Consider the following 24,423-nt stretch of genomic DNA (forward strand, 5'->3'; position numbering starts at 1 on the left):
ACTTAATGCGCTTCTGTATTTAGTGGCAGTGGATCACCGATAACTCCAGGCAGGAACCTGGGTATATTATTGATAAAAGAGGAAAAGAAAAAATGTTGGCAAATCATAGTAAGATTCTACCCTTAATCCTTAAGAATATGCCAAGTTTTCTCTTGAAGGACTTCTGGAAAGTAGCTTGGACTAGCTCAGCTGGCAGAGAATTCCAGCAATTGATTACTTTTATGGAGTAGAAGATATGTCTACAGTACGTTTTGCGGTGCTATGTCTCCAGTTTCTGGGTCCTTACCCTTAGGTTTGTGAGCGTAATAGTTACGACACAAAATACTATCAAATAATTTCGTCTTTCTGTCCTTAAACCGGAAATCAGATAAAATTAGAGGGTCTATTTGTTATAGGAGTTGTTTGTTTGCTTCGACCTTGCAAGTATCAACTTTGTAAATTTGGTTCAAAACCGATTGGTGTGTGAGTGTGGGTTCATTTTTGTGGATGGTTCTCTTTTCGTTCAATGATAATAAGTGTTAAAAGTGTAAGTCACTAAATAGTCTGTTTAATATTATTGTATTTTTCAACACAATCGCTTGCATTCGTACGGAAGTGCACTTGGGATAGAAGTTCTAACAGCTACATTCAAAAACTGTCTTATTTAGAGGTCTCAAGTAATACAATAACAGTGGTTTCACTAAGACTAAGCTCTTCAAACGCAAAAGAAGTGCGGCTTTATTTCATAAGATGAAAGTTACATAGACAATGAAATGAGTTTCGGTTGCACTGCAGTCAGTTAGTTTAAGAGAAACAATAATATACTTTGCCAAAGTAACAATACTTTGGCATCGAAATTGTTTAGAAAAAGTATCTTTTTTGTATAATTGTAGCATTCGGGTTTGAAATGCTATTAATTAATTAACCAGGTACAGATTCGTGTATTTCGCTGAAAGCTACACTTCAGGTGTAAAGTTTAAAGATATTACCCAGCTGCCCAAAACAAAGTAGAGGAAGCAGTTTATAAACTTGCGACTTATTGGTTAAGATCCAAACCAATGGGCCGCTGCTTTAGAAGAGAAATGAGACGCTATTGACGGTAGTATTTTGAAAAGCTGGTTTGTATCACATTGCCGATATGCAACATATGCAGTATCCCAGACATGCTGGCCAACTAAACAACATAATACTCTGTTTCCCTCGTCCGGCGTACTATCTTTTCCACCTGACACGACTAACTTACGAGTCAAGATATTTTTGAAGTTACTTTTGTGAATTCATAGTGTTATGAAGTCATTTACTTTATCAATCCCAGCAAAGTAGCTACTTTTGAAAATGACGAGAATGTAATGATGTCATTCTAGTTTTACTGTTCATCCATAGAGATTGCGTAGCGATCTTTTCATGTATATTTAACCCCGTATGATGACTCGTTTCCAAGCCTTGTACGTTGCTGAAATAAAATAAAAAGTCCAGTTGATGCACGAGACAAGTGAGCACACACAAACCTAACTGCGCATTATAATCTTATTGAGGCGTTTCGTTTACCAAAAGAAATTTAATTTTTTAAGCTTTTCCTCATAAAGAGGTACTCCATACAAGTGTTGGTTTTTCTGACAACAAAAGCGACAATTATAAAAACATTTTACTTGTTAACCAGGAAGCTCATTGATTGGGTTCAGTAAACCCTGCAATATGAATATCTTTATTTCATACAGCAACAAAGACAGCATAGTAATAATATTAAGACAGAAGTTTTGTCGGTGTCAATACGATTAGATTTACCAGTCATTTCTTATGGAAAGTAATATTTGAAGATATAAACCATTCAGGTTTCTCTTCTGATTCACGCCATATGTCACTGCGACCTTATGTTGCCTGAATGGTTTTTTACTCAGTACAATCAGTTGTGATAACAGGTGATTTTAGTTACGGCAAAAGTTGTCTACCAAAAAGACAGGTTAAACTTACAATTTGATAACTACAATAAGTGATGAGCGTCTCGAAAAGGATGCTTTGTTGAGTCTACTCGTTTAGTAGTTCGGTTTAATTTACTGTTTAGCAAAGAAAATAATATTTACATTCCGTTGGTTTATTCATCTATTTTACATGTGATTTTCCGACATCTGTGGTAGACTAGTAAAACCGTAAAGTTCACACAAATCTAAATTGCTAGTAAGAAGCAAAACATGCAAATCAAAAGGTTTATCAAAATCCTTACTGAGCTAAGCAAATAATTAACCTGATTATTCTCATTTTCAAGCTACAGACTGGCTAGAAGGTGGAATAATCCTTTTAGGATTCATGAAGTCAGTTCACATGACTACTGGTTTCAGACGAGCGTTGTCAGCGTTCATTTGTTTAGTGACAGGTCAGGTTGGTTGATTTCCAATTGCTTGGATTATAAGAGGAGCAGTGGTCAGTTCACCATCAGTTTTGCTGTTCATGCGTTTAAAAAACAAGATGTTTCTGAGCATTAACTTTTTTACTTCTTGCCTCAGGCTGATTTAAACGAGTTCTTTAAAATAGGCTTCGTCTAAATGTCAGTTTGAACCTTGCATAGAAAATGAAACTACGGGTCCTCAAAATCATGACATATGTTAATTAGAAATGCTCGACAGCTTGGCTTTGGCGTTCCACACTGTGATTTGTAGATACGTCTACTATATTCCCTGGCCAGAAACCGATTTTCATCATTAATTACTTCTCTTGATTTTCTTCTAATTTCACGTATTGCAAGGTAAACCACCGTACATTGCTCTGTCTCGTTTTTATCTCAAGAACTGTTACTCTACTGAATGTTTATAAATATCGATGCTAATTTTTTTGGATTAAATAATCATCGTCAAAAACAACAACTTAACCACTATGATTATATCATTGTATCCCTATGTTCGTAAAATGTTTTCATATAATCTGTATTCGTTTGTCTGTATTCTTGGTACTATTTTATCTAGACGAATAGACGCCATGTGTCTAAAAGATGCCTGAGGAAGTAGTTAAATACTTTGGTAAGTAAAATGTTTCATTTTTCCGAGTGCCTAACTTGGAATGCAACCGTACTCTGCGAAAAATCAACTGTTCCATCATTTCATGTCGATTTAGAATGCAAAACAACACCTCCAGAATTTTCTGCTGAAACAGTGATCAGGGTGATTAACTTGATATTACTAGTTTAAATAAGATCATTCAAATAAATGTTTTATCTTGTAGCTTGGAACTTTGTCGTGCAAGTTGTAGTTCACTGTTTTGATCGCTCAGTTCTCGATTGCTGTCACTCTGTTTAACATACCAAAGTTTAAACAACCAATTAATATCGTTATCTTCCGGAAAATCCTTGTGGTTTACTGTTTTTTAAATTTGTTGCTAAGTAGTGATTCCATAATAACCTAACCTTTTCTGTTTATCCCATAAGACCACACTGTAGATAACCTAAATTAGTCATTACTAACTGTTGCAAAACCAAAATGTATTAGGGTTCACCCTTCAAATCCTACACAGGTTGAAATTTCTTATAGTAATGCCTAAATACATTCGTATATCAAAGTCAATTAAAATAACTTCCTTAAAGCTAAATCCTGCGGGAAGTCATCTCAGTGTTATAATTTCATAGTTCATAACTTTAAAGCCTTTCACTATGATAACCCACACCTAAAACTAATGCTTTTTTAAACTTTTTAGGGCCGTTGTCGTCCATGGAATCACCTGAGAAGCAAACTCCCAGGTCTAGCAATGCATTTAAAAACAAGCCTGGGCGAGGTCGAACCGCCTCACACGTCAAGAGGTCTAATGATAGGACAAGTCGTTCAATGGCTAGTAGACGTACATCTGTAGACTCAAGGAAAAAAAGTAATCCCAAATGTTGTAGAGGAAAAGCTTATGCTAAGGTGATTACTATGTTTAAATATTCAGTGATGTATACACTACAATCGCCTAGTAACTACAATCAACTAAGCCAGTATGTTTTTTGTTTGCTGGAACATTTAATGGAACTCAGTGAGTAAACATTTTCTCACCTCAGAATGAAATTACGTTTGTATACTTAGAAGTCACGTTTTACATAGTCGCCAAAATCGTTTGTGTTTCGTCTGCTCAGATGGGTATTACCTAGAGAGAATTTAACGATTGCGATAGACATTCGTCTTAGCAATCCCCTCTCCAATTAGAGAGAAATTGATGTCATATGGTGTATGGGAGCGTAGAATTTCCTACTTATCAGTCAACCAGTAGGCTGCAGGTCCAACCCTTTCCCCACTTCATTTGAAGCAGTCAGGTATTATAATCAGCTTTTACAAAACCTATGTGACTCAGTCAAATACCTTTACCTGGTAAATGAATTACATCATTGTTTTTACCAACCGGTTCCAAATAATAACTTACTCCAATATGTAATGCTCCCATCTTATTTTTATCTGCGAATAATTTCGGCTGTTAAAATGCAATAAATTTTCGCAAGATCTCGCTTAAATATTGTCGCTTTTGAATCAGATGTTACTACACTATGACTTCAATTAGTCATTCAGTTTCGTGGCCCATGCACATTGGTGAACGTCACAAATTGGATCATTTCATTACTTTTTTAGTATCGAAATCAATGTATTCCTAATCCCTATTGCATGTAAAGTTATGTTCTGGCATTACTTAACCCTGAATTTTACGATTTATTAATTCTTAATGATTACATACCCTTGTTTATTGCTCCAGCCCGTTTGCAAAACTTATAAGAAATGACTATGTGATTCCTAACCATGGAAACTCAACTATCTATTCAGCTTACGATCTCACGGTCTATCTGAAAGAACAAAAAAAATAAGTACATATGGATCTATTCACCGAAAGCTGAATAACAAACATCAACTGTCTTACATGACGTGTATATGTTATGATACAAGACTTTGTAAGAGTAAAATCAGTCATTAACTGTGGCATATGCGGAAATAAATAGTCGTCGCAAATGTTTTTGTTTTCACATTTGAAATTATCAGCTTAATTTTTCACATACGTATTCACTTTTTTTCCGCCTAAAATTGTGTAAAATGTGATTGTTGTCAGATTATATGCTGAAAATTCTGTTCTGTACCTACGCCTTTTGTGACGAGGAAGATGATTATTATTTACTAATATTTCAATCAGTGTAGATATTCTTGGTTGGCTTAACATCCGACGAAATGATGTATGCTAAATCACATATCTAAGTGTTTTTTAAGTGCTCTCAGTTATCAGAACTTCGTTATACTTAATCGCACTACCTGGCTTCAATAGCACATTTTGTTGTCAGTAAATATAATCAGTCTTATTGAAGCCGCGTTTATCGCCAACTGAAAGTGACCAGTTCAAGCTAGTGCAGAAGTGAAGCGTGCTGGCTGAAAAATTATACAGGTTAACGTTGCAGCGATAAAACCAAGAGTATTTCAGACTAATCCGACCACTGTACCTTCTTGCGATACAGGATTCTGCGCTTATTCTATGCCTTATTTCCCTTAAAGTCAAGTTACCTGAATGTCAAATATCTCCCCATACGATTGACATTCATTTATTTTTTTCATTTTAGTTTACTTACTATACTTCAGTGACCCTGGCAGTTATGCAGAGATGCAATAATTCATTTGGTCACAACTTTTTATTTTGAACTCATTGGGTATGTCTCGGGAAAATAAGGAAACTCAGTATATAGATCGGTTGTTTATCAAGCCCATAATGCTTAAGTGTATATCCTTTCGATTTAGTAGTTAAGGTGTTCGACTTTCCGCTGCCAAGTCTCGGATCCGAACCTCATTCCACCTTCAGTTTGGGTGATAGGATAGTATCACTAACACCAAAGTAGCCGGTGAATGAGTTAATTGTTATTATCACGTCTTTCTGGATACTACTGCTACTATTCATGTCAAAGCACAAGATCTTTGAACTGTATTAATGAAAGTAATTTTCTAGCATTGAATGGCAGCAAATTAGACTCACACTTTTCTTTTTTGTAGCTTATTCAAACCAAATCTCAACGCAGAATCCCGAATGGTCGTATTGCTAGCCGTTCTTCTGCTTTGTACAGGTTAAAATGCAGAACTTCACAGGCTGTGTATGTTAATAAACGACCATATAGGCGTCGTATTCCAAATGTCAATTCTCAGGCAAATACTTCACCACAAACTAACTCTGAGTTTGGTATCATTCCTAATGATCAAAACCCAATTGAGCAGGTTCAATCGGTCAGTTGTTCCAACAGAACAACAGGTCTTAAACGAAAATACACTCGGCGCAATTCATCTTCAAGATTTTCTTATACTAGAAAACCCAATGCTAGAAGTACGCAGTCCAACTACACTAACTCAATTGTTGATTTTAATAACTTGGTTAAAAAACAGGAAGCATTTGTACGGGCTTTTGCTATCCCAACACACTTGTATAGATATCTTTCCCATCGTCATCGTGATCGTCCGTTATATCTGGACCGTACTCTCAGCTATTTGATGCCAAATCCATCCCGTAAACAGTCGTCTGGTAAGTTAAAATCCCCACTGTATTAGCTTCTTAGGTCTGCATAACAAGTGTGTCTAAAATTTGATTTCAATTTATTTTAATAACCGTAATCAGCAAAGCGACTTGCCAGCTTAGACACTGAATAGCTAATTTCAAAATAAAGGAATAAAATCCTGCTGAATACAAAGTTACGAATCTTTTAGTATATTTAATATGTGGCTAGCAGTGGAATTTAGGAGGTACATTCCCTCCCATTTGAAATTTGTCACCTCGATGTGTCTCCATTCCAGTCTGAATGTTCATATTGAAACTTAAATCCAGTATCTTTCTCTTCAAACACTGACGCGTAATCCACCGATCTACTGAGTTGATGTAACCACGAACTTGTTCAACGAGCTTAAATCTATCACGAAGGGTTTGTAATTTTCCGTTGTTAATACTCAGAAGTAGAACTAATCAATCCTTTTTGCCTGATCTGTTTTCCCAACGAGTTGTCTCTATATAGCCTGTAATTACAAGTTTTAGCATATTTGATATATGGTTAGCGGTGAACGAGTTATCGAGTGATACTACCCTACTGCCTAAACCGAAGTAAATGGAATTTAAACTAGAGATCTGTTTGGTATGAATCCCGAGTCCTTTAACCACAAAATCACCGCCCTCATAAAAGTTATAACTTTCCTCACATTTGTTTTTGGCAAAAAATATGACAACCATAACCATTAAGTATTTCGATCAACTTGTAGTTTATTATTGATCTAGGTTCACGTCGAAGCATAAACAGAATTGTAGAACGTCTAATTGAAAGACGAAAAGATTGCAGACAGAATGATGAATCGAAGGATTCCAGTAAGTACTCAGAATCCATTTCGTCTTCCTCTTCAACGACTCCTGGTGAATTGCTTCAAGAATTAGAACTCGTTTTTGAAGGCTTTTACGATAGTGAAAAAGAAGTGGATTGGGTCACCGTGGACGTAAGTGCATTGTTTTGTGTTGAATAGTATCTCACTTATTGTTGTACAATTCCATTATACAGCGTCGGTTTTTAATTTTTTTAACCATCCATTTAACTTTATAAAAATTCTACCTGGTACACATGTTTATGTAACAAATTCTTCAGTGTTTAAATTAACTGGATAATAAATCTTTTGATATCCTTCAAGTCAATCAGTCAGTCGTTGGCAACACAGAATCTGGCACATATGTATATCGGCCCAAGTTACCCCATCTTATAAGCATAACAAGATGAAACTATAATGACAAATACCAGAGTAATTGAAGTAGTAACAAAAATATCAGTGTTAGTAGCAAAACACGCTAGACATTGTCCGTATACTTTGAGAACGAATGAATGAATTCACAGAATAAAACTATGAAATAATTTCAAAAATTCGAAATCTAATGGGTAAAGAGTATTATATGCATCTGCACCATTTAGAGTTGCTTCTAAAGCATATTAACCAATTCATCTACAAATATTCTGTAAAGAGAGTTAGTTGCTAGCAACGACAACTAGTGATCCTTGCTTCCATTCTTCATACTAATTGTGGATTAAAATAAAATTTATTAGTTTTATGCATACACGTGAGTTTATGACTGAAAAATTTTTTCTAAAATTGAAAGCGAATTATATAAAACTAAATAGTCTTAGTTTTTTTTAAAGCCAATAGTGTTCATCATTGATCACTTTCAAAGTTAAATTCAACAGTTTTCATTCACTGTGTTTTTATAGTTTTAGTAGTCCTGAGTTAAACAATAATTATTGTGTATTCATGCTCTTACTTAAGGAGTGAGTACACTGTTTTACTTTATGGTTGTGGAACGTGGTATTTGAAAGTAGACTTTATTCGTGAGTTATTAGTATTTAATTACAAGTATCTTTGAACCGTTACTCACATTGGTGAGGAAATATCGAATGAGCTTAGATCAGTTAACATAGATAGCAAATCAGTTAATAAAGCTTTGAATCAATTTTTATATTGATGAACTAATCAACTTCTATCGACATGTATTCTCGTAATAGACACCTCTATAATATCTATGTACTATCTCTCCATTGGTCAACAGGATAAATTAACCAAAATGCCTAGATTTATTCATTTCATTTAAAGTGTTAAAAACATGGATAGGGTGAAATTTAAAGCTGTTGGGTGGTTTAGCAATTCGAAAAAAGCTCAACGCTTGTGATTATAATGAGAATTATAAATTGTTGCACATAATCTCTACGTAATAAAGTCGAACAATTAAAGGGCATATGGTCTTAGAATGTATACAGTAAAATTAAACTACTCACACTCAATTATCCAAACTGAACTAAAATTTATTTATTTATTGGTAGTATCAGAAAGGTTTTGTATAATTAATGAATAGCTTTTACTAGTAATTGACATTAATAAGCCATTCAGAAGTATTTACCACAAAACAGTTATTTTATCACTTCCTAGTTCAAGTTTAGTTTTTTACAAGTGGTTTGAACAAAAATTTGTTTTAATTATATATAGTGAAATGATAAGGCATGCTCATATAAATTCGTTACTGACCTTGTTCGTATTGTCTTTTTGTTGGTTAAATCGTATCAGAAATGCAATTGGGGTAGTTTGTCTTAAAGTGATGAAATCATATCACATTCAAACCATTTTATCATCGCGTCCAGTGCTGGTTTCCATTTCTTTTGTAATTACTTAAGTTGCTTAAGCCTGTTACTCATGTCACTATAAGGTAATCATGTATTTAAGTGACTTAGTTTTAAAATAGTCAAATAACGACATCTTAACCTTTTAAAATCTAAGCCACTATATTACATTGTTTGACGTTGAAAAAAACTAGTTGTACTGTGCTTTCGGATATTAACACTAGCTCTCACACAAACTCTGACTTAAAGCCAAGTATATACGTGTCAACCATGTGTACCTGTTGTGACTGGCAGATTCAATTTAAATAGGTAAATGAAGTCCAGTGAGAAGTTAACTATGTAATTCTTCCGGGACTCCGTCTGTAGCCCTTCTGGGGTTACTATCGGTCCCAGTCCCGGATAGAAGTGGGGGGCAGGGCATGTAGTCAGCAACCCTATCCCGTAGAAAACAGCTTTGTTAAAAAAGGCTAATCAGAATAAATCATCAAAACCATTTAAACTGTCCTGGAAGTTAAAGTATCTTATTTAGAAGAATTATGACATCTAATGGTGAAATTGGAACTTCATCGAAAGTAACGAGGCCGATGCCCCTTTTAATAACCAGAGCAACAATTAATATAGGTACATGAAATGTCCGGGCATTATAGGAGACCGGAGGACCCGTCATATAACTGCGGAAATGAGATATAACATGGCATACACAAAGCTACATGGGTCTCACCGGATCGCACTACAGAGAACCAGATCGATCATATTTGCATCAGTAAAAAATTCAGAAGGTCAATGGAAGACGTGAGAACCAAACATGGAGCTAACATAGCTTCTGATCACTACCTGGTGGTTGCCAAGATGAAACTGAAGCTAGAGAAACACTGAAAAACTCAACGAATTCTAGATATTTCTCAGCAATAATTTCCAAGCCTTACGAGATCTATTCATTCAAAGAAGAAACTACTGTGGATAACAATTGGAAAGGGATCGAAGAATCACTAACTTCAATCAGCCGGGTGGTGCTGGAACAATAAATACAGAAGCACCATCATGAAGAATGGATCTCTACCGATACTTTGGGCAAGATTTAACAGTGGAAAGAGTGACAGCAATTAAAAGCAGCCGAACAAGAGCAGAGAAATTCAATGCACAGAATCAAACATGAGAATGAAGATGAGCATTAGAGCCAAAAAGCAGAAATATGTGGATGACCAAGCAGTGACAGCGGGAAACTCTGCAAGCGAGGGAAATATCCAACAACTATATGATAGAACGAAAAAAACTGGCAAGGGAATACAGTAAATCAACAAGCAGAAGGGAAGAAGCAAAGTCCTAAAATACAACCCAGAAATCACTAGTCCAATCACGCTTGATGGAGAAGCTCTAGAAGAAGTGGAAATGTTTACGTACCTGAGCAGCATCATCGATAAACAAGGAATATATGATGCATATGTAAAGTCGCGGATTAGCAAAGCGATGGCAGCATTCCTACAAGTAAATAATATAAGGAACTCAAAAGAGTTGTCAGCCAACATCAAAACCAGAATTTTCAGTACGAACGTCAAGACGATTCTATAGTACTGAGCTGAAACGTTGAGGACCACAGCCATCATAAAAAAAGTGCAGGTATTTATAAACGATCGTCTACTCAAGATACTTCAGACCTGTTGGCCGAATACTATCACTAACAGTCTACTGTGGTAGAAAACAAACTAGGCTCCAGCTGAAGAGGAAACAACACTAAAAGTTGATAGGTCACACTTCATGGAAATCATCGAACTGCGTCATGACACGAGGTGATCTCTAACTTGGAATTCTTAAGGGAACAGGAAAACCGAGTAACACATTGTGTCGGGAATTGAAGGCAGACGTCGAAAGAATGCGTATCAATTGAAAATAGCTGAGAGGGAGAGCCTAGAACAGAGTTGGTTGGAGCATCCTGGTCGGTGGCCTATGCTCTCGCGAGGGTTAACAGTCGTAAGTTCAAAACTGCATTCTAGCAAATAGATCATGTTAGCCGTTTGCCGGTTCTTGATATCAAATTCATACTCAGAGATGTATATTGTTTGGCTTGGTAATTCATCATTATCCACCGTATATTTCACCCAGATATGTCATGTTGTTATCAACCATTGTTGGATAGGGTCGATAACGGGCTAAAGCTCATATCCGTGCTTTTATGTTGTTGTTGAAGTATTACAAGTTTTTCATGATGTTGAAAGAAAAATCGCGAGTATGCAAAGTGTTGGCATAACTCAATCCTCATACAAAACTAAACATTACATTTTGATCTAAAAATGTAATTTGTATTAGTATTCTTATGAAATTATTCTAGTTGTATAGTAGCATAGTTTGCAATGCTGCCTTATTATATATATTGGAATATATTGCATAAACAATTTCCCACATTTTTTTAAAATTAAGGCTTCTGTTAACGTTCATTTACGCTTTGGATGGGCATGGCGCCGTAAAATATGCCCAGATGATACAATTTTAAATATAACGCCAAATCCAATTCGAATAAATTGTTACAGTCATTCAACTGGCTACACTTCCCTAGTTAACTCACCACCTACTTCTAATAATGATAATATTATTACTGCTACTTCAAATACGACCCATACCGCTTGTCGTTTCTCTTTAACCGATCTAATTAATCAAGTTAAATGGAATACATCTAGTGGTCGTTTAACATCTGCTCAATTGGAGTTACATGTTTCCGCCACTGAACGACGTTGGTTAAAACGTCCCGATTTAAGTCATGGAGCAGTTAGTTTGAATGGAATTACTCCAAACATTTCAAACAACTTAACAAATCATATTGTTAATCATATAAACCATAACAATAATAGTAATAATAACCTATCCCAAAATTTGTCTAAAAGTGTTCATACTGATGGGAAAAACAACAATAGCCGTGTAACGTTTATCAATGGTAATCCATTGCGTAAAGGTGGTTTAAGTTCAAATTCCTATCCAGTTCAATATGCTACAGCTCCTTTACCTTTGATCGTATCTTCAATTGGTTTCGGTAAGTTATTAAAACTAATTTTATTATGTCAAATCATCTCGTTATATTTTAATTTTAATTTATAATAATACAAAGTTTCTTGCTACGTTTAGGTTTTTTTACTCTAATGTTTTACTTGTCATTCTTTCAATGCTTTATATTTCTCAATATAATTGATACTACATTATTTCAACTCGTTTACTATTCATTTTGTTAACATCATCTCATTGTGCTAATGTGATATGACAATTTCGGCCAACATATATATGAATTCATTATATTAAGGAAAGAATCGTATTTCTCACCGCTCTGTTGCTGTTGCACTAATATAAAGCTTTTTTGTCCTATGCTATCTTATCACTAACAGAGATCGAACTAAGTTTTAAAGAGAATACAGTATTGTGAAACTAGTAAACTACTGTGTTCATACGCTAAGCTACTCTTTCGTAAATCCAATTTCGATACAGTAAAAAACACTACTTCTATCCTCTTCTATGTCTCCGCTTATTAGAGTCAGAAGTCTAGTTCTGTGTAGAAGTTTTGTTGATATGAACTCTCAGATGAATCAAAAATACACTTAACCAATTACACGTTATTACTATATAATAAGACTAATAAGTCCTATCTGTGCATTTGTTAATTAGGGTAATCCAAATAGGTTATTGAGTGTTGTTAGTCTTATACCTAACATTTTTATTTCTCAGTGAATTGGTAACATCTTTAGTTTATTCTCAAGTGGTCGTTTTGTCTGTCGAAGAAAAGTAATTACGAACTATAAAAACAGCGGGTTGGGGTGAATGATTAGAACTTTTGGATATTAAGCTCCAACTTAAGAAAATGATGAATGGACGCGTCTATGTCGATGCCACTGGTTTCAAGTAGTGTAACTTCAAGTATGCAATCATTGATTGTGATTATTTCACGAAACCTAAATATAAATCCAATGATTCATGGGACTGTGCGATGCAGTAGATGGTAGCTTCATAAGCTGACGGCTTGATATCTTGCTCCGGGGTTACATATGGTAGGTGTTATGTCCTTCAACCACGTACAAGACTCAACTGTATCTACTTACCTGACCTCGCATATTTGGTATTACAACTGTGAATCATACTGTTTGTATATTTGAGTGTTTAGTTTTCAATTCTCGTGTACTTCACAAGAGTGAAATTTTAAAATAGCATTAAGTTTGGAAACGAAATATATATTCTCCTGTCGAATTTTGATTGACAATCTCATATTCCCTATCCGATCAAGTTGCTTAGTGAAACGTAGAAAGATCACAACAGTTTAATTATTGAGTACGGTTCTTGTGATCTCAATTTAGAAATAAACAAGTTCTTCAGGTAGCTTTTACATTCTGAATTAATTTTGACTGATTTATGAGCTATATTAATCAGTGGTCATCATTCTCAGTTGGTTTGCAGTTGATATTCAACTCGTTATTGTTGATTCTTGAGATGAGACAGTGCTATTGCATACTGATTATTGATGTGAATATTGAAATAGAGCCTGATAAGAACCCAATAATTAATGTTAATTGTTCTTTTGCAGACGCGCATTCTCGCTGCTAAAAAGCCTTATTGACGAGTTCCAGCTAACATCAAAACCTCTAGGTCCAGTGCTCATTGTCGCGATTCCCTACAACCCCTCAACACTGAACAAAGCTCACCACGATTTCGAGTTTTCTCCAGACTAGTAACTATTGCCACTTGATCTGTAGAACTCAGTAATTAGGACTGAATTAAATGAGACTTCGTTATTGTTGTGTTATTAATCATTATGTAAATCTTTCTTACAAGAGGTCAGTCGCAGCTCGGATATCACCTGGTAGTGACATTTGTCTGTAGCATGTGTTGGAAGCCTACGGGTAACAGTCTCTGAGACTACAGATAGGGCTTGTTAATAAGTCATGACCAACCTGAAATCTCCAGGTTCAGGGCTTCCTGTAGCTCATATCTTATCATGTAATGCTTGGATTTATTTTTTTCAACTCATTTACCAGATAGAGAATTGTACACTTGGCTTCGAGCCACACTAAATATGAAGGCTAGTGATGCTACCCGGTTACCTAGATCGGAGTAGGCGGGACAGGGTTCAAACATGCGACCACTGAGCCACCTCTCCACACACTTTGATATTACGTAGATATTCAAGAACCGGTCAGTCACCTAGATTTTCTAAAATATATGTAAATACAGATGGGTGTAACGATGCTAAATCAGGCTTGAAACATGTTCTGACTGTATAACCTGCAGAGTTCAACACTATGTTGCTTACAGTTTCGTGTTGATATTCGTTTACCCCCGCTTCGTTGTTTATATAATGAAACAATAATTAATATCTTTATATCCATCTATTATAGTAGATTTTAATTTGTTTTCATTTTTGTGTTTCGAAAAAATGGTATAGATAGTACCAGTACCGGTCGTCAACTGCTTCTGACTCCTGGTTTATATGAATTACGCCTTGGTGTAGACACGTCCGACGGCAATGGTAGTAGTGGTGGAGTGATGAATAAAGTTGTGCCATTAAAATGTTTAGATGACAATGTAAGTGAAAAGTCATATGTTTCGGCTAACAACGACCAAGCAAGTGACACGTGCTCTAGTCAAGTTGAATGGAGGCGCATTCGGTTTCCTAATTCTTCCACGGCACTAGACGAGTATTCTCGGTGGCCTCGTCTTCGGTTTTCTGTCATATGGCATAATAAATTGGAAAATAATCAGATCATCTCACCTTGTAGATCGATGGAAACTCGAAGACAAGATAATACCCATGTACATATGGAGGGTCGATCCTCTCTTACACGTTCCATGACAAGTTCTCATAATCGAGATGTAATCAAGTCTCAAAATCAGTCTGCCACACCGCATAAACAAATAGTTTTGAAGGAGTCTTGCGATTCTTCTGTATTCAAAGATTCAACCGGTTTAGATAAATGTCTCTCTAATCGTGTACAACAAAGTCTCTCTGCTCATTTTGGACCAGACGTTGATAAGCCCACGTCTACGAAGACGCCACACTTAATTCATCCAATCACATACGGTTTTGTATTCGGGGGTAATTTACAACAATGGTCTCAGTCCACTGATCTTGTTTGTCCATGGTGCCACTTAGATTGTGCTCGTGCTGGTGATAAAGGTCCTGAAGCCTTGATTCTTCATCTTCGAACTTGTCATCCAAGATTTCGTCTCAAGGTTATGTGGGATCCATCACATACACAGTTACGCCTACAAGTTTCATTAAATGAAGCATATGACGGTTCAAATGATTGTGGTATACGTAGATGGTGTCCGAGCGGTCGGAATATTTTCGTTTTACGACATCATGTCATTCCATCATCTGGTCAGTTAGTCGGTAGTTGTGCTGCCCTAGGTATAAATAGTAATGCCAAACAGTCAGGTAATCAAGGTCGTCATTCCATTTCTCCAACTCTGATTGATGCCACTGTTCGAATTCGTTGTCCTGTTCGACGATTGCCGTACACACATTTGATATTTTGGCGTGGTGCTGAATTATCAACTGATCAGGTCAGTAATGGGCCTTTCTGCATAATTTTATTATTTTTCTATAGATTCCTTTGAAACTATGTTGATAGTGCATGAAAAATAGACTATTATTATTATTATTATTGATTTCTCTGAAAAAATGTGTGTATTAATCCAGCTGTGCTGCTAAAACCAAACATTAGTCGACGAAATAACCTGTTACTAATTGGGCTATCAAATGAGTAATATTGTATTCCTATGCTCTTCTCACAAAAATTTAAACAACAAATTTGTGTGAATCCAAGTGATGTACAGCTAACTCAGAAGTCCACCACAATCAATTAGTCATGTGCAACTTAGAACCTAATACTTATGTGCATCGGTTTAAGTTGTAATACCACATAAACACAATGAGATAAAATTATCGAGACTTACTTCAGAGCAGTAGAATTAGAAACAGTATCAGTAGTCGTAGAAAATATTAGGTGCAGAAAAATAAAAAAAATAAAGTATAGGAAGATTTCGGGAAGCAGGTTTTGAGGGAAGATAGAGTGAATGCACCTGCTTTATTGCAAACAGTTCTTAGCCATATCACCCGAAGTCTATAGCCATTAATTACGATAATTAGACCGATTTCAATTAGGTTGTTTGCACTTATTAACATGCCTCAGACCAGTTATCAGTGACTTCACAAACTGGTGCCACGTCTTGGTTTGGACTCCCCTATCTTTGTTCCCCTACTCTTAAATCAGCAAACATCTCGCATTAAGGTAGGTGTTAATTAAAAATACTCAATGCATGTCCCAACTACCTCAGTTTATAACTTACCACATCAATTCATTCGCCATTTTTTCGTTGTACTATATGCCTAACCTCAATATTTCTAACTCAATGGTCCCAAAATACGCTAGCGATGCTTTGTAGGCATCTAAGATTAGACACTAGTAACCTATGAATATCCTCTATTCTTATTGGTCGTGCCTCATAACCATAAAGTAGAACTACTGTGTAGTAACTTTGTCATGTGATTGGCAGATGATTATCTCGCTCACATCAAAAGTGACTTTAGTTGGTCAAAGGCGACCGATATTTTTCAATCCACGCCGAGATTTCCCCAGACACTATCCCATCAGGGGTGAGAGACTCCCACGATAAGTGAAGTGGTCGGCTCACTCAACCACTTCACTCCCTGTTATTAGCTTAGATTTTGATGCAGTTGAGTCCTGAAACATTTTGAGTTTAGAGGTAGAGAATCACATCTCAAACATGTTTACACTTTTGCTTAAGACCATTAGAAGACCCTACATTTAATCAGCTCTTCTCCAAATACGACTATCATCTGCATATTTTAAGTTAAGAAGTGAGCATCCGGTAAGGAGATCAACCACTGGAAAGCTAAATATGGGAAGTATTATTTCTAGGAGAACATCTGCAACGAAGTTTAATGAAGATGGAGAAACTAGGTAACCCTAACGAACGCTACGAGGTTGAAAATTCTGTTAACAGTTCACCATAACCTCTGACTCCACTGAGAATGTTCAAGTAGAAAGCCTGTACAAAGTTGATATACTCATTTGGTACGCTTCTTAATGACGGACGCTAACACAGAATCTCTCAATCAACAGGGTTGGATGCTGCCTTAAGGTTAAAAAATACAATAATAGTCAAACTTCAAGAAGTACGTTCATGTTCCAGAGTCTAACTAAGGGCGAACATTAGGCTGATACATCCACACCGAGGTTAGAAACTGGCCTGATTTTCTCATCTGAGCGTAATTGCAACAGACGGTCGCCATTGTGTTCACCGAGCTGCAACTCCGTAAGATATACAGAAGTACCTTTCGGCTTGGTTTACTCTACATTCTTGGGCATTATAACCACCAGACACTATTACATCCGAGAGTTTGACTTTTCCGAAAGAGGTTTGAAAGCTTCATATAAAACTCATATTACGCTTTATTCCAGCCTCAATTAGTGGGACCGTAGATAGAGATAACGAATAGGGAACGGCGTCTATCTCGATCTCTCCGAGTCCTTACAGTTCCGTTTAATCTGACTGTACAAGCAACTGTCCACTGGAATGCGTGATGATAAAGATATGCGCAAACGGTTAGTCGTGGGATAGGAGAATCAATACTAGGTGATGAAGAAATTTGATCGTGACCGTTGTTGCTACCTTGACGTGGTGGTCGGGCTTGCCTATCGTGATGAAGCAATCGAGCTATACTGGCTGGAACAACTGTTCCTCAAGGTCCTACCATGTCAAACAGGTCGGCTGAAGAGCGGTAAGACTAAAAGCAACAAACATAAGGTCCGAAGGCGAAGTCGTACTGCTGACTGTACAGAGGTGTGACAGCAGTAAGGTGTTTCCTTCAGACAACCAGCATGACAGCGATGCTGCCTTCCCACAAGAAGGGGTGGGGTTAGAAAAGGTCGACCCTAAAAATGCACACCTCGCCTTATCTCACGGATATCCGTCTCCGGCTGTAAGGTCCCAAAAAGTACGGAGCTAACACAAAAATTACCTATAAAAAGGTCGTGTGTGACCGACCTCAAGCAGTTGCCCCTTGGGCACTGCGGTCACGCTCTCAGGTCACTAAGACCACCTCTAATCCAATTTCCTTTTCAGGTACCTCCAGAACAACCCTTTCACGGTGTGGACAACCGGGAAGTGATAACCGCCCTCATACCTCTAACAGCACTCAAGACCACTGTATTCCTAATCAACCTCCGTCTTCACTTCCTATTACTCCTCCTACATCGACTTTCACCTCTAAACTTCCTTTTTCGGCTTCCTCCTCAAATGTCACCATAGCCAACGATTCTAGTGCTCAAAACACTGTCCCAGGTCTACTGAAACCTCGCTCCAAACTACACACTGGAGCCTTCAACGTACGCACCCTATGTCAAATTGGTCAACAGGCTTCCTTGGCTAGAACCCTAGAATCTCGTACCATTGATGTATGCTGTGTCTCTGAAACACGCATACAGGATCCCAGTGTGGTCATTCACTTGACCTCACCTCGGCAACACGGTGAGCCAACGAGATACACACTCCATGTATCTGGTGACGCGATGGCCAGCCCTCGTGGACTGGCAGGAGTAGGGATAGCACTAAGCATGAGGGTGGAACAAGCACTGTTAGAGTGGATCCCCGTTAACAGTCGTTTATGTGCTGTTCGGCTAAACGGTTCCGTAAGAACTCGAAAGGATAGGGACACACGTCGTTGCCTTTTTGTCGTTTCTACCTACGCTCCCACCGACTGCAGCTCACATGAAGTGAAAGATGAATTTTACAGAAAGCTATCTGAACTTCTTCAGAAAGCTAAACGTTCAGACATAGTACTTGTAGCAGGTGACTTTAATTCCCAGATAGGTAGTTTAAACCAAACAGAAAGGCATTTAGGTGGGTATTTTAATATTCCGGCACAACGAACAGATAATGGTGATCGTCTGCTGCAACTGTGTTCAGACAATCGTTTATTTTTAGCAAACAAATTTTAAGCATAAGGAGAGACATCGTCTAACATGGCGACCTCCTGCACCAAACCAACGATGGACTCAAATAGACCATATTGCCATCGGTCATCGTTGGAGAGGGTCGGTAGAAGATTGTCGCTCATTCTGGAGTACCTGCTTGGACTCCGACCATGCTCTAATACGGGCACGCATCTGCTTGCGCCTCATTGGACTCAAAAAAGCCAAAGTAAAATGACCCATTAGAACTGAATTGAGTAGCGAGAAAACCAAAAGTAGGTTCCAGGAACAACTGAGGTCACACTTAGGTAGTTCTGAGAACGAGGCTGACCCAGATGTTGCTTGGAAAGATATACAAACAGCTGTGGAAACAGCAGTGACATCTATCAGTGATTTAAACCACAGGGTTACAAAGAACCAATGGATTTCCTCTAGGTCTATTGCACTGATGGATTCTCGTAAACTCACCCCATCAGGCTCTGAACACGATGAAGAGCGACAACAAATCAGATCTAGGTTAAGCAAAAGTCTAAGAAACGACGGTGAGCAGTGGTGGGCAACGAAAGCAAAAGAGATGGAAAAGGCGGCGACTATAGGGAACACAAGACAGCTCTACAGACTAATAAAAGGAACTGGAACTACGAAGTCGAGTGTAAGTCAGACTATTTCGGAAAAAGACGACACCCTCATCTGCTCTCAGTTCAGACTTTTAGAACGATGGGCAGAACATTTCAGAGAACAGTTCAGCTGGCCCTCAGCTACTCTACAACTACCCTCTATTCCCAGACAGTGTGAATGGAACATTGAAGTAGGTCCCCCAACTCTAGCAGAAGTTCAAAAGGCTATAGTTAATCTGAAACGAGGAAGGGCAGCTGGTCCATATGGATTGGCTCCAGAAGTCTTTAAGGATGGTGGTCCAATTTTAGCGATTAGGTTGACTAATATTTTAGCTAAGATCTGGGAGTTAGACGTTATTCCATCTGACTGGTCACAATCACTTATCGTCCCAATATATAAGAGGGGGTCAAAATCATCCTGTGACAACCATAGAGGGATTAGTTTAACTAATATAGTATCTAAAATATTGGCCTCGATAATTATCAGACGCTTAACTAAGACTCGTGAACTGCAAACACGAGAGAATCAAGCTGGCTTCAGACCTGGTCGTGGCTGCATCGACCACATATTCACCATTCGTCAGATTCTAGAACATAGGCATACTTATCGGCGTCCGACAATCGTGGTCTTTCTTGACTTGAAAGCAGCATTTGACTCGGTAGACCGCGAGATTCTGTGGCAGTGTCTGTCATTGAAAGGCGTACCACAGAAGTACATAAACCTTGTGAAGACTCTTTACTCGAACACTATTAGTCGAGTCAGAGCTTATGGCGAACTGTCATCTGCTTTTTCAACCTCAAGTGGTGTCCGTCAAGGCTGTCCACTTTCTCCATTTTTGTTTAACTTCATCATAGACTTATTGATGGAAATAACATTCTCGTCTACTGAATTCTTGGGTATTGACCTCCTTCCATGAGGTCCACTTATCGACTTAGAATACGCAGATGACATAGTCCTGTTTGGTGAAGACGCTGATAAAATGCAGAGTCTTTTGGTAGCACTGAACAACAATGCCAGAATGTTTGGAATGCGCTTCTCTCCCTCTAAATGCTTCAGGACTGGTCTGCGTCAACACCTGAACTAAGGATAGGGAGTGAAGTAGTCGAACGCGTTGACAACTTCACTTATCTTGGAAGTCTGATAAGCTCTAATGGGTTGGTGTCTGACGAAATCTCAGCACGGATTCGAAAAGCTCGCTTGGCTTTTGCCAACTTACGTCACCTATGGCGAAGGCGAGATATCCGTCTATCAATAAAAGGACGAGTATACTGCGCGGCAGTCCGTTCTGTTTTAATTTACGGCAGCGAAACATGGCCATTAAGAGTAGAAGACACTCGTAAGCTACTAGTATTTGACCACAGATGCCTTAGAAATATTACTGGCATCTGTTGGGATCACCGGGTAAGTAATAGTGAGGTAAGACGCAGGGTATTAGGAAATGATGGTAAATCAGTTGATGAGGTTGTTAATCTTCATCGACTGGGATGGTTGGGCCACGTGTTACGTATGCCTGAACACCGATTACCACGACGTGCAATGCTAACCGGCGTTCGGGATGGTTGGAAGAAAGTTAGGGGCGGCCAAACCAAAACGTGGCATCAGTGCTTGAAGTCAGTAACTTCTAGCCTGAGCCATGTTGGTAGATGCAGACTACTTGGTTGGGGTCCGCGTGACTGTCGTAACGAATGGTTGGAGACTCTTGGTGACATGGCTCAGAATCGATCACAATGGCGTAGGTGTATACACTCTTTGTGTTCCCTTAAACTAAGAGATTAAAATTGCTTCATATCTTTCTTTCTACGAACTAATTCTTTCTTCCTGTACTATATCCTTATTGCAATCTTTCTTTTATATATTACCACCTCTGAATTAACTACTTTTATGAATCCGGTGTCCATCTTGTTGTGTTAATGAGGTATGGCAACTTGGACCGATGCATAAATGTGCCTGGTCCTACGCTGTAGTTGACTGACTGACTGACTAATCTCTGGCTCTGTTAGAGGTGTGGGAGCGGTTGTGACTTCCTGACTGCTCACACCGCGGAAGGATGTTTCTTCTTGAGAGATCTGAAGAAAAAGCTGGGTTAGTGGTGGTCTTAGTTGCCTGGGAGCATTATCACATAGCACAAGAGAAAAATGTTTGAGATCGGCCGTCCATGGTCTCTTTATGGGAGGTTTTTGATTTATTAGCTCCGTACTTCAAAAGCCCTTACTATCCGAGACAGAAATCCGTGGGGTAAGATGACGTGTGACATATTAGGGTCAATCTTTTCTAGCCCTTTTTTTCCTTTGTGAGAAGACAGAATCGCTGCAGATGCTAGTTTTTAGAGGAAAACACCTTGCTGCCGTCACACCCTTCTACACTCAGTAGTACAATTTCACATTAGGTTAGTGCTTTAATACTCACCGTTCCTTAACCAACCTGCCTGTCATGATTGGACCTCGAGAAAGAATTGTTTTAGATAATATAGTTTGATTGGGACTTCGCGATGAGCAAGCCCAGCCACCACGTCGAGGTAGGAGCTACAGTCGGGAATCATAGATATTAAATATATTTTATAACTTTCTCCGAGTGAACTTTAGTGTTCCTCACTACTGTTAAATGACTCTCAATTTAAACTATGAATATGCACTCATGTATTCAGCTTCATGTTCGGTTTATGTGTACTTTTTAGTTTCGGTTCTCTCGTGTTCCAAGTCCAGGGTTTCTTAGCTCACAGAAGGCAAGGCAGTTGAGCAACGTTGACAGATGCCTTCCCATGGTAGCCGGTGACCAAGAATATGTCCATACGCCCTTTGTTCCCTCAGGATCCTGGAACCCATGTGCACATTTGGTGTGGAAACAGGGTTTTCCGACTCTCCTTTGTGGACCCTCCGTATCCACCAACCCGAATAAAGCACCGGGCATTTACGTTTCATCCTCTCAACTTCGTAAACAACACCCGCCACAAAAAGGCAGTGAGTAGGACTTCACTGGTAGTGGCTGTATTCGCATGTCTATGTGAGAGGATTTTGAGAGGGAGAGCTGACTCCCCTTTCTTAGTATTTGAGAGCAACCTGTTATCCTACATAAAATGTCATTGTCTTCATGTAATTGATTATCGGTGTATCGTACTGATACCCTCATAACTTAAAAAAGTTAGCGACTATATATCTGGGCTCATTAGTAGGTTACTGAATCACCACAGGCACTGGTTTTGAGTTTCAGTGTGAACATCTACACGGATCTATGTGAATAGAGCTGATGAGCCCCACGTAAGACGAAACCTGCACTCTGGATTCCATTACTAGATAAATCCATTCTAAATATGCTAAAGCTCTTGATAAGAACAAATCCCGACAGGCTGGCCAATCACAGTCCCCAAATACCAAAACATCGCGAAATTATTGATCCGTACCAAAAAATTCTCGTGTCAACACCGATTGCATCAACATATTTCTTATTTATATTGTTTTAATAAGGCCAATTTCCATAAAGTTTATTATTCTCTTACTGTCTACAACAATACCTGTGCTATTTCTCGTTTTTTAGTGTTCCTAATTTAATGTTTTTTCTTTGTTTTTCGCTTGCTTATTCCCGCACACACACGTGTATGTACCTAGTTACTTGATCCTACATTATCGGTACGACCTATGGTCACTGGACATAATCGTATTTATTATCATACACGTACATCCCAGCCTGTTCGTGCTTGTGAATTTGATGTGGACTCTGAAGCGGAAGATGCTCCAGTCTGGCTTCGTCAACATTATCAACGTAAAGTGGAGGAGTTCACCGATGTGAATCCGGTCAGTGTTTTTTCTCACTTCCTTTCTATGTACTTTCAAAGCGTTTTCTGCCTAATACCATCGTAATAAATCTATATTAGACAGAAAATGAGGAGACACACTGCTATTGTTAAGCCATTCTGGACTGTTGATATTATTTTTTTTTGTATAGCTTGGTATGAATTTATGACTACCTTGTCACAATAATTGTTCTATTGTCTCCCTGTCTGTATAGAATTTGAGATAACTGTAATATAAGTACAAAGCACCAATAAATTTTCACGCCAAGAATTTTATTATTTTAGCACAGTGTGTGTTGTTGTGATGCAAACGAATCTAATGTGTATTTGATACATTTTAATTGTGGTTAAATGCTTCATCATATTTCAGAACTGGATAACAACAGCGCCTATTTCATTTAAAAGTGAGCTCAGTTATTCCACAACTATTAAATCGATTGGCTCTGATGCATTTGGTTGTCTTCATTTTTCCTGTTATTTGAGTTGACTATCTTGTTCGCTTAATCTGTCACCATATGTTTGATCAATGCTTCAGATTCGGATACAGAGATTTAAAGTAGCAGTTAAGCGAAGCTATGTTATCACTGATATCAGTGCACGTAGACAATCACATATGAATTCAATTGGGCCAACTTCAGAATTGTGGACCAAGAGATTTCTAAGGCCGGTTTATTTCTAAAAGTATGATATTCATATCAATTGACTTATGTATTCATTCTGTCAATCTTTTTGAAAAGGATTGACCAAGTACACATGGTTAGTGATCAGCTGATTGTGGCAGTCAACTTGATTACAATGGTAAATGATGGCTACGAACACACACAAATCTCAAACAAGAATATCAAAACCAACTACTTTAAACGTTATGAAATAACTGAGAAGCTCACTTTTATATGAATGGCAGCAAAAAACTGCAATTTAAACCATCTCATTCAGCTAACTCAACAACACTAAAATTGTTCACT

At 37.9% G+C, this 24,423-nt stretch overlaps 1 protein-coding gene across 2 annotated transcripts in view; it reads left to right on the forward strand.

Moving 5' to 3' along the window:
- Nucleotides 1-420: 420 nt before the first annotated feature.
- SUZ12_1 (Polycomb protein suz12) overlaps nucleotides 421-24,423 on the forward strand; it is a gene marked incomplete at its 5' end in the record, with an annotated part of 59,280 nt that continues 35,277 nt past the window's right edge. Inside the window, 7 exons of one of the 2 annotated variants that reach the window (XM_012938444.2) lie at nucleotides 2,963-2,990; nucleotides 3,661-3,866; nucleotides 5,955-6,474; nucleotides 7,216-7,427; nucleotides 11,501-12,107; nucleotides 14,499-15,619; nucleotides 23,274-23,459. In XM_012938444.2, the coding sequence (XP_012793898.1) occupies nucleotides 2,963-2,990; nucleotides 3,661-3,866; nucleotides 5,955-6,474; nucleotides 7,216-7,427; nucleotides 11,501-12,107; nucleotides 14,499-15,619; nucleotides 23,274-23,459 (2,880 nt within the window). Of the gene's footprint in view, nucleotides 3,867-5,954; nucleotides 6,475-7,215; nucleotides 7,428-11,500; nucleotides 12,108-14,498; nucleotides 15,620-23,273; nucleotides 23,460-24,423 lie in introns of both variants that reach the window. The other variant, XM_051212868.1, reaches the window with a different exon arrangement.

The sequence above is a fragment of the Schistosoma haematobium genome, chromosome 3 (assembly GCF_000699445.3).
Source record: "Schistosoma haematobium chromosome 3, whole genome shotgun sequence".
Taxonomy (NCBI): domain Eukaryota; kingdom Metazoa; phylum Platyhelminthes; class Trematoda; order Strigeidida; family Schistosomatidae; genus Schistosoma; species Schistosoma haematobium.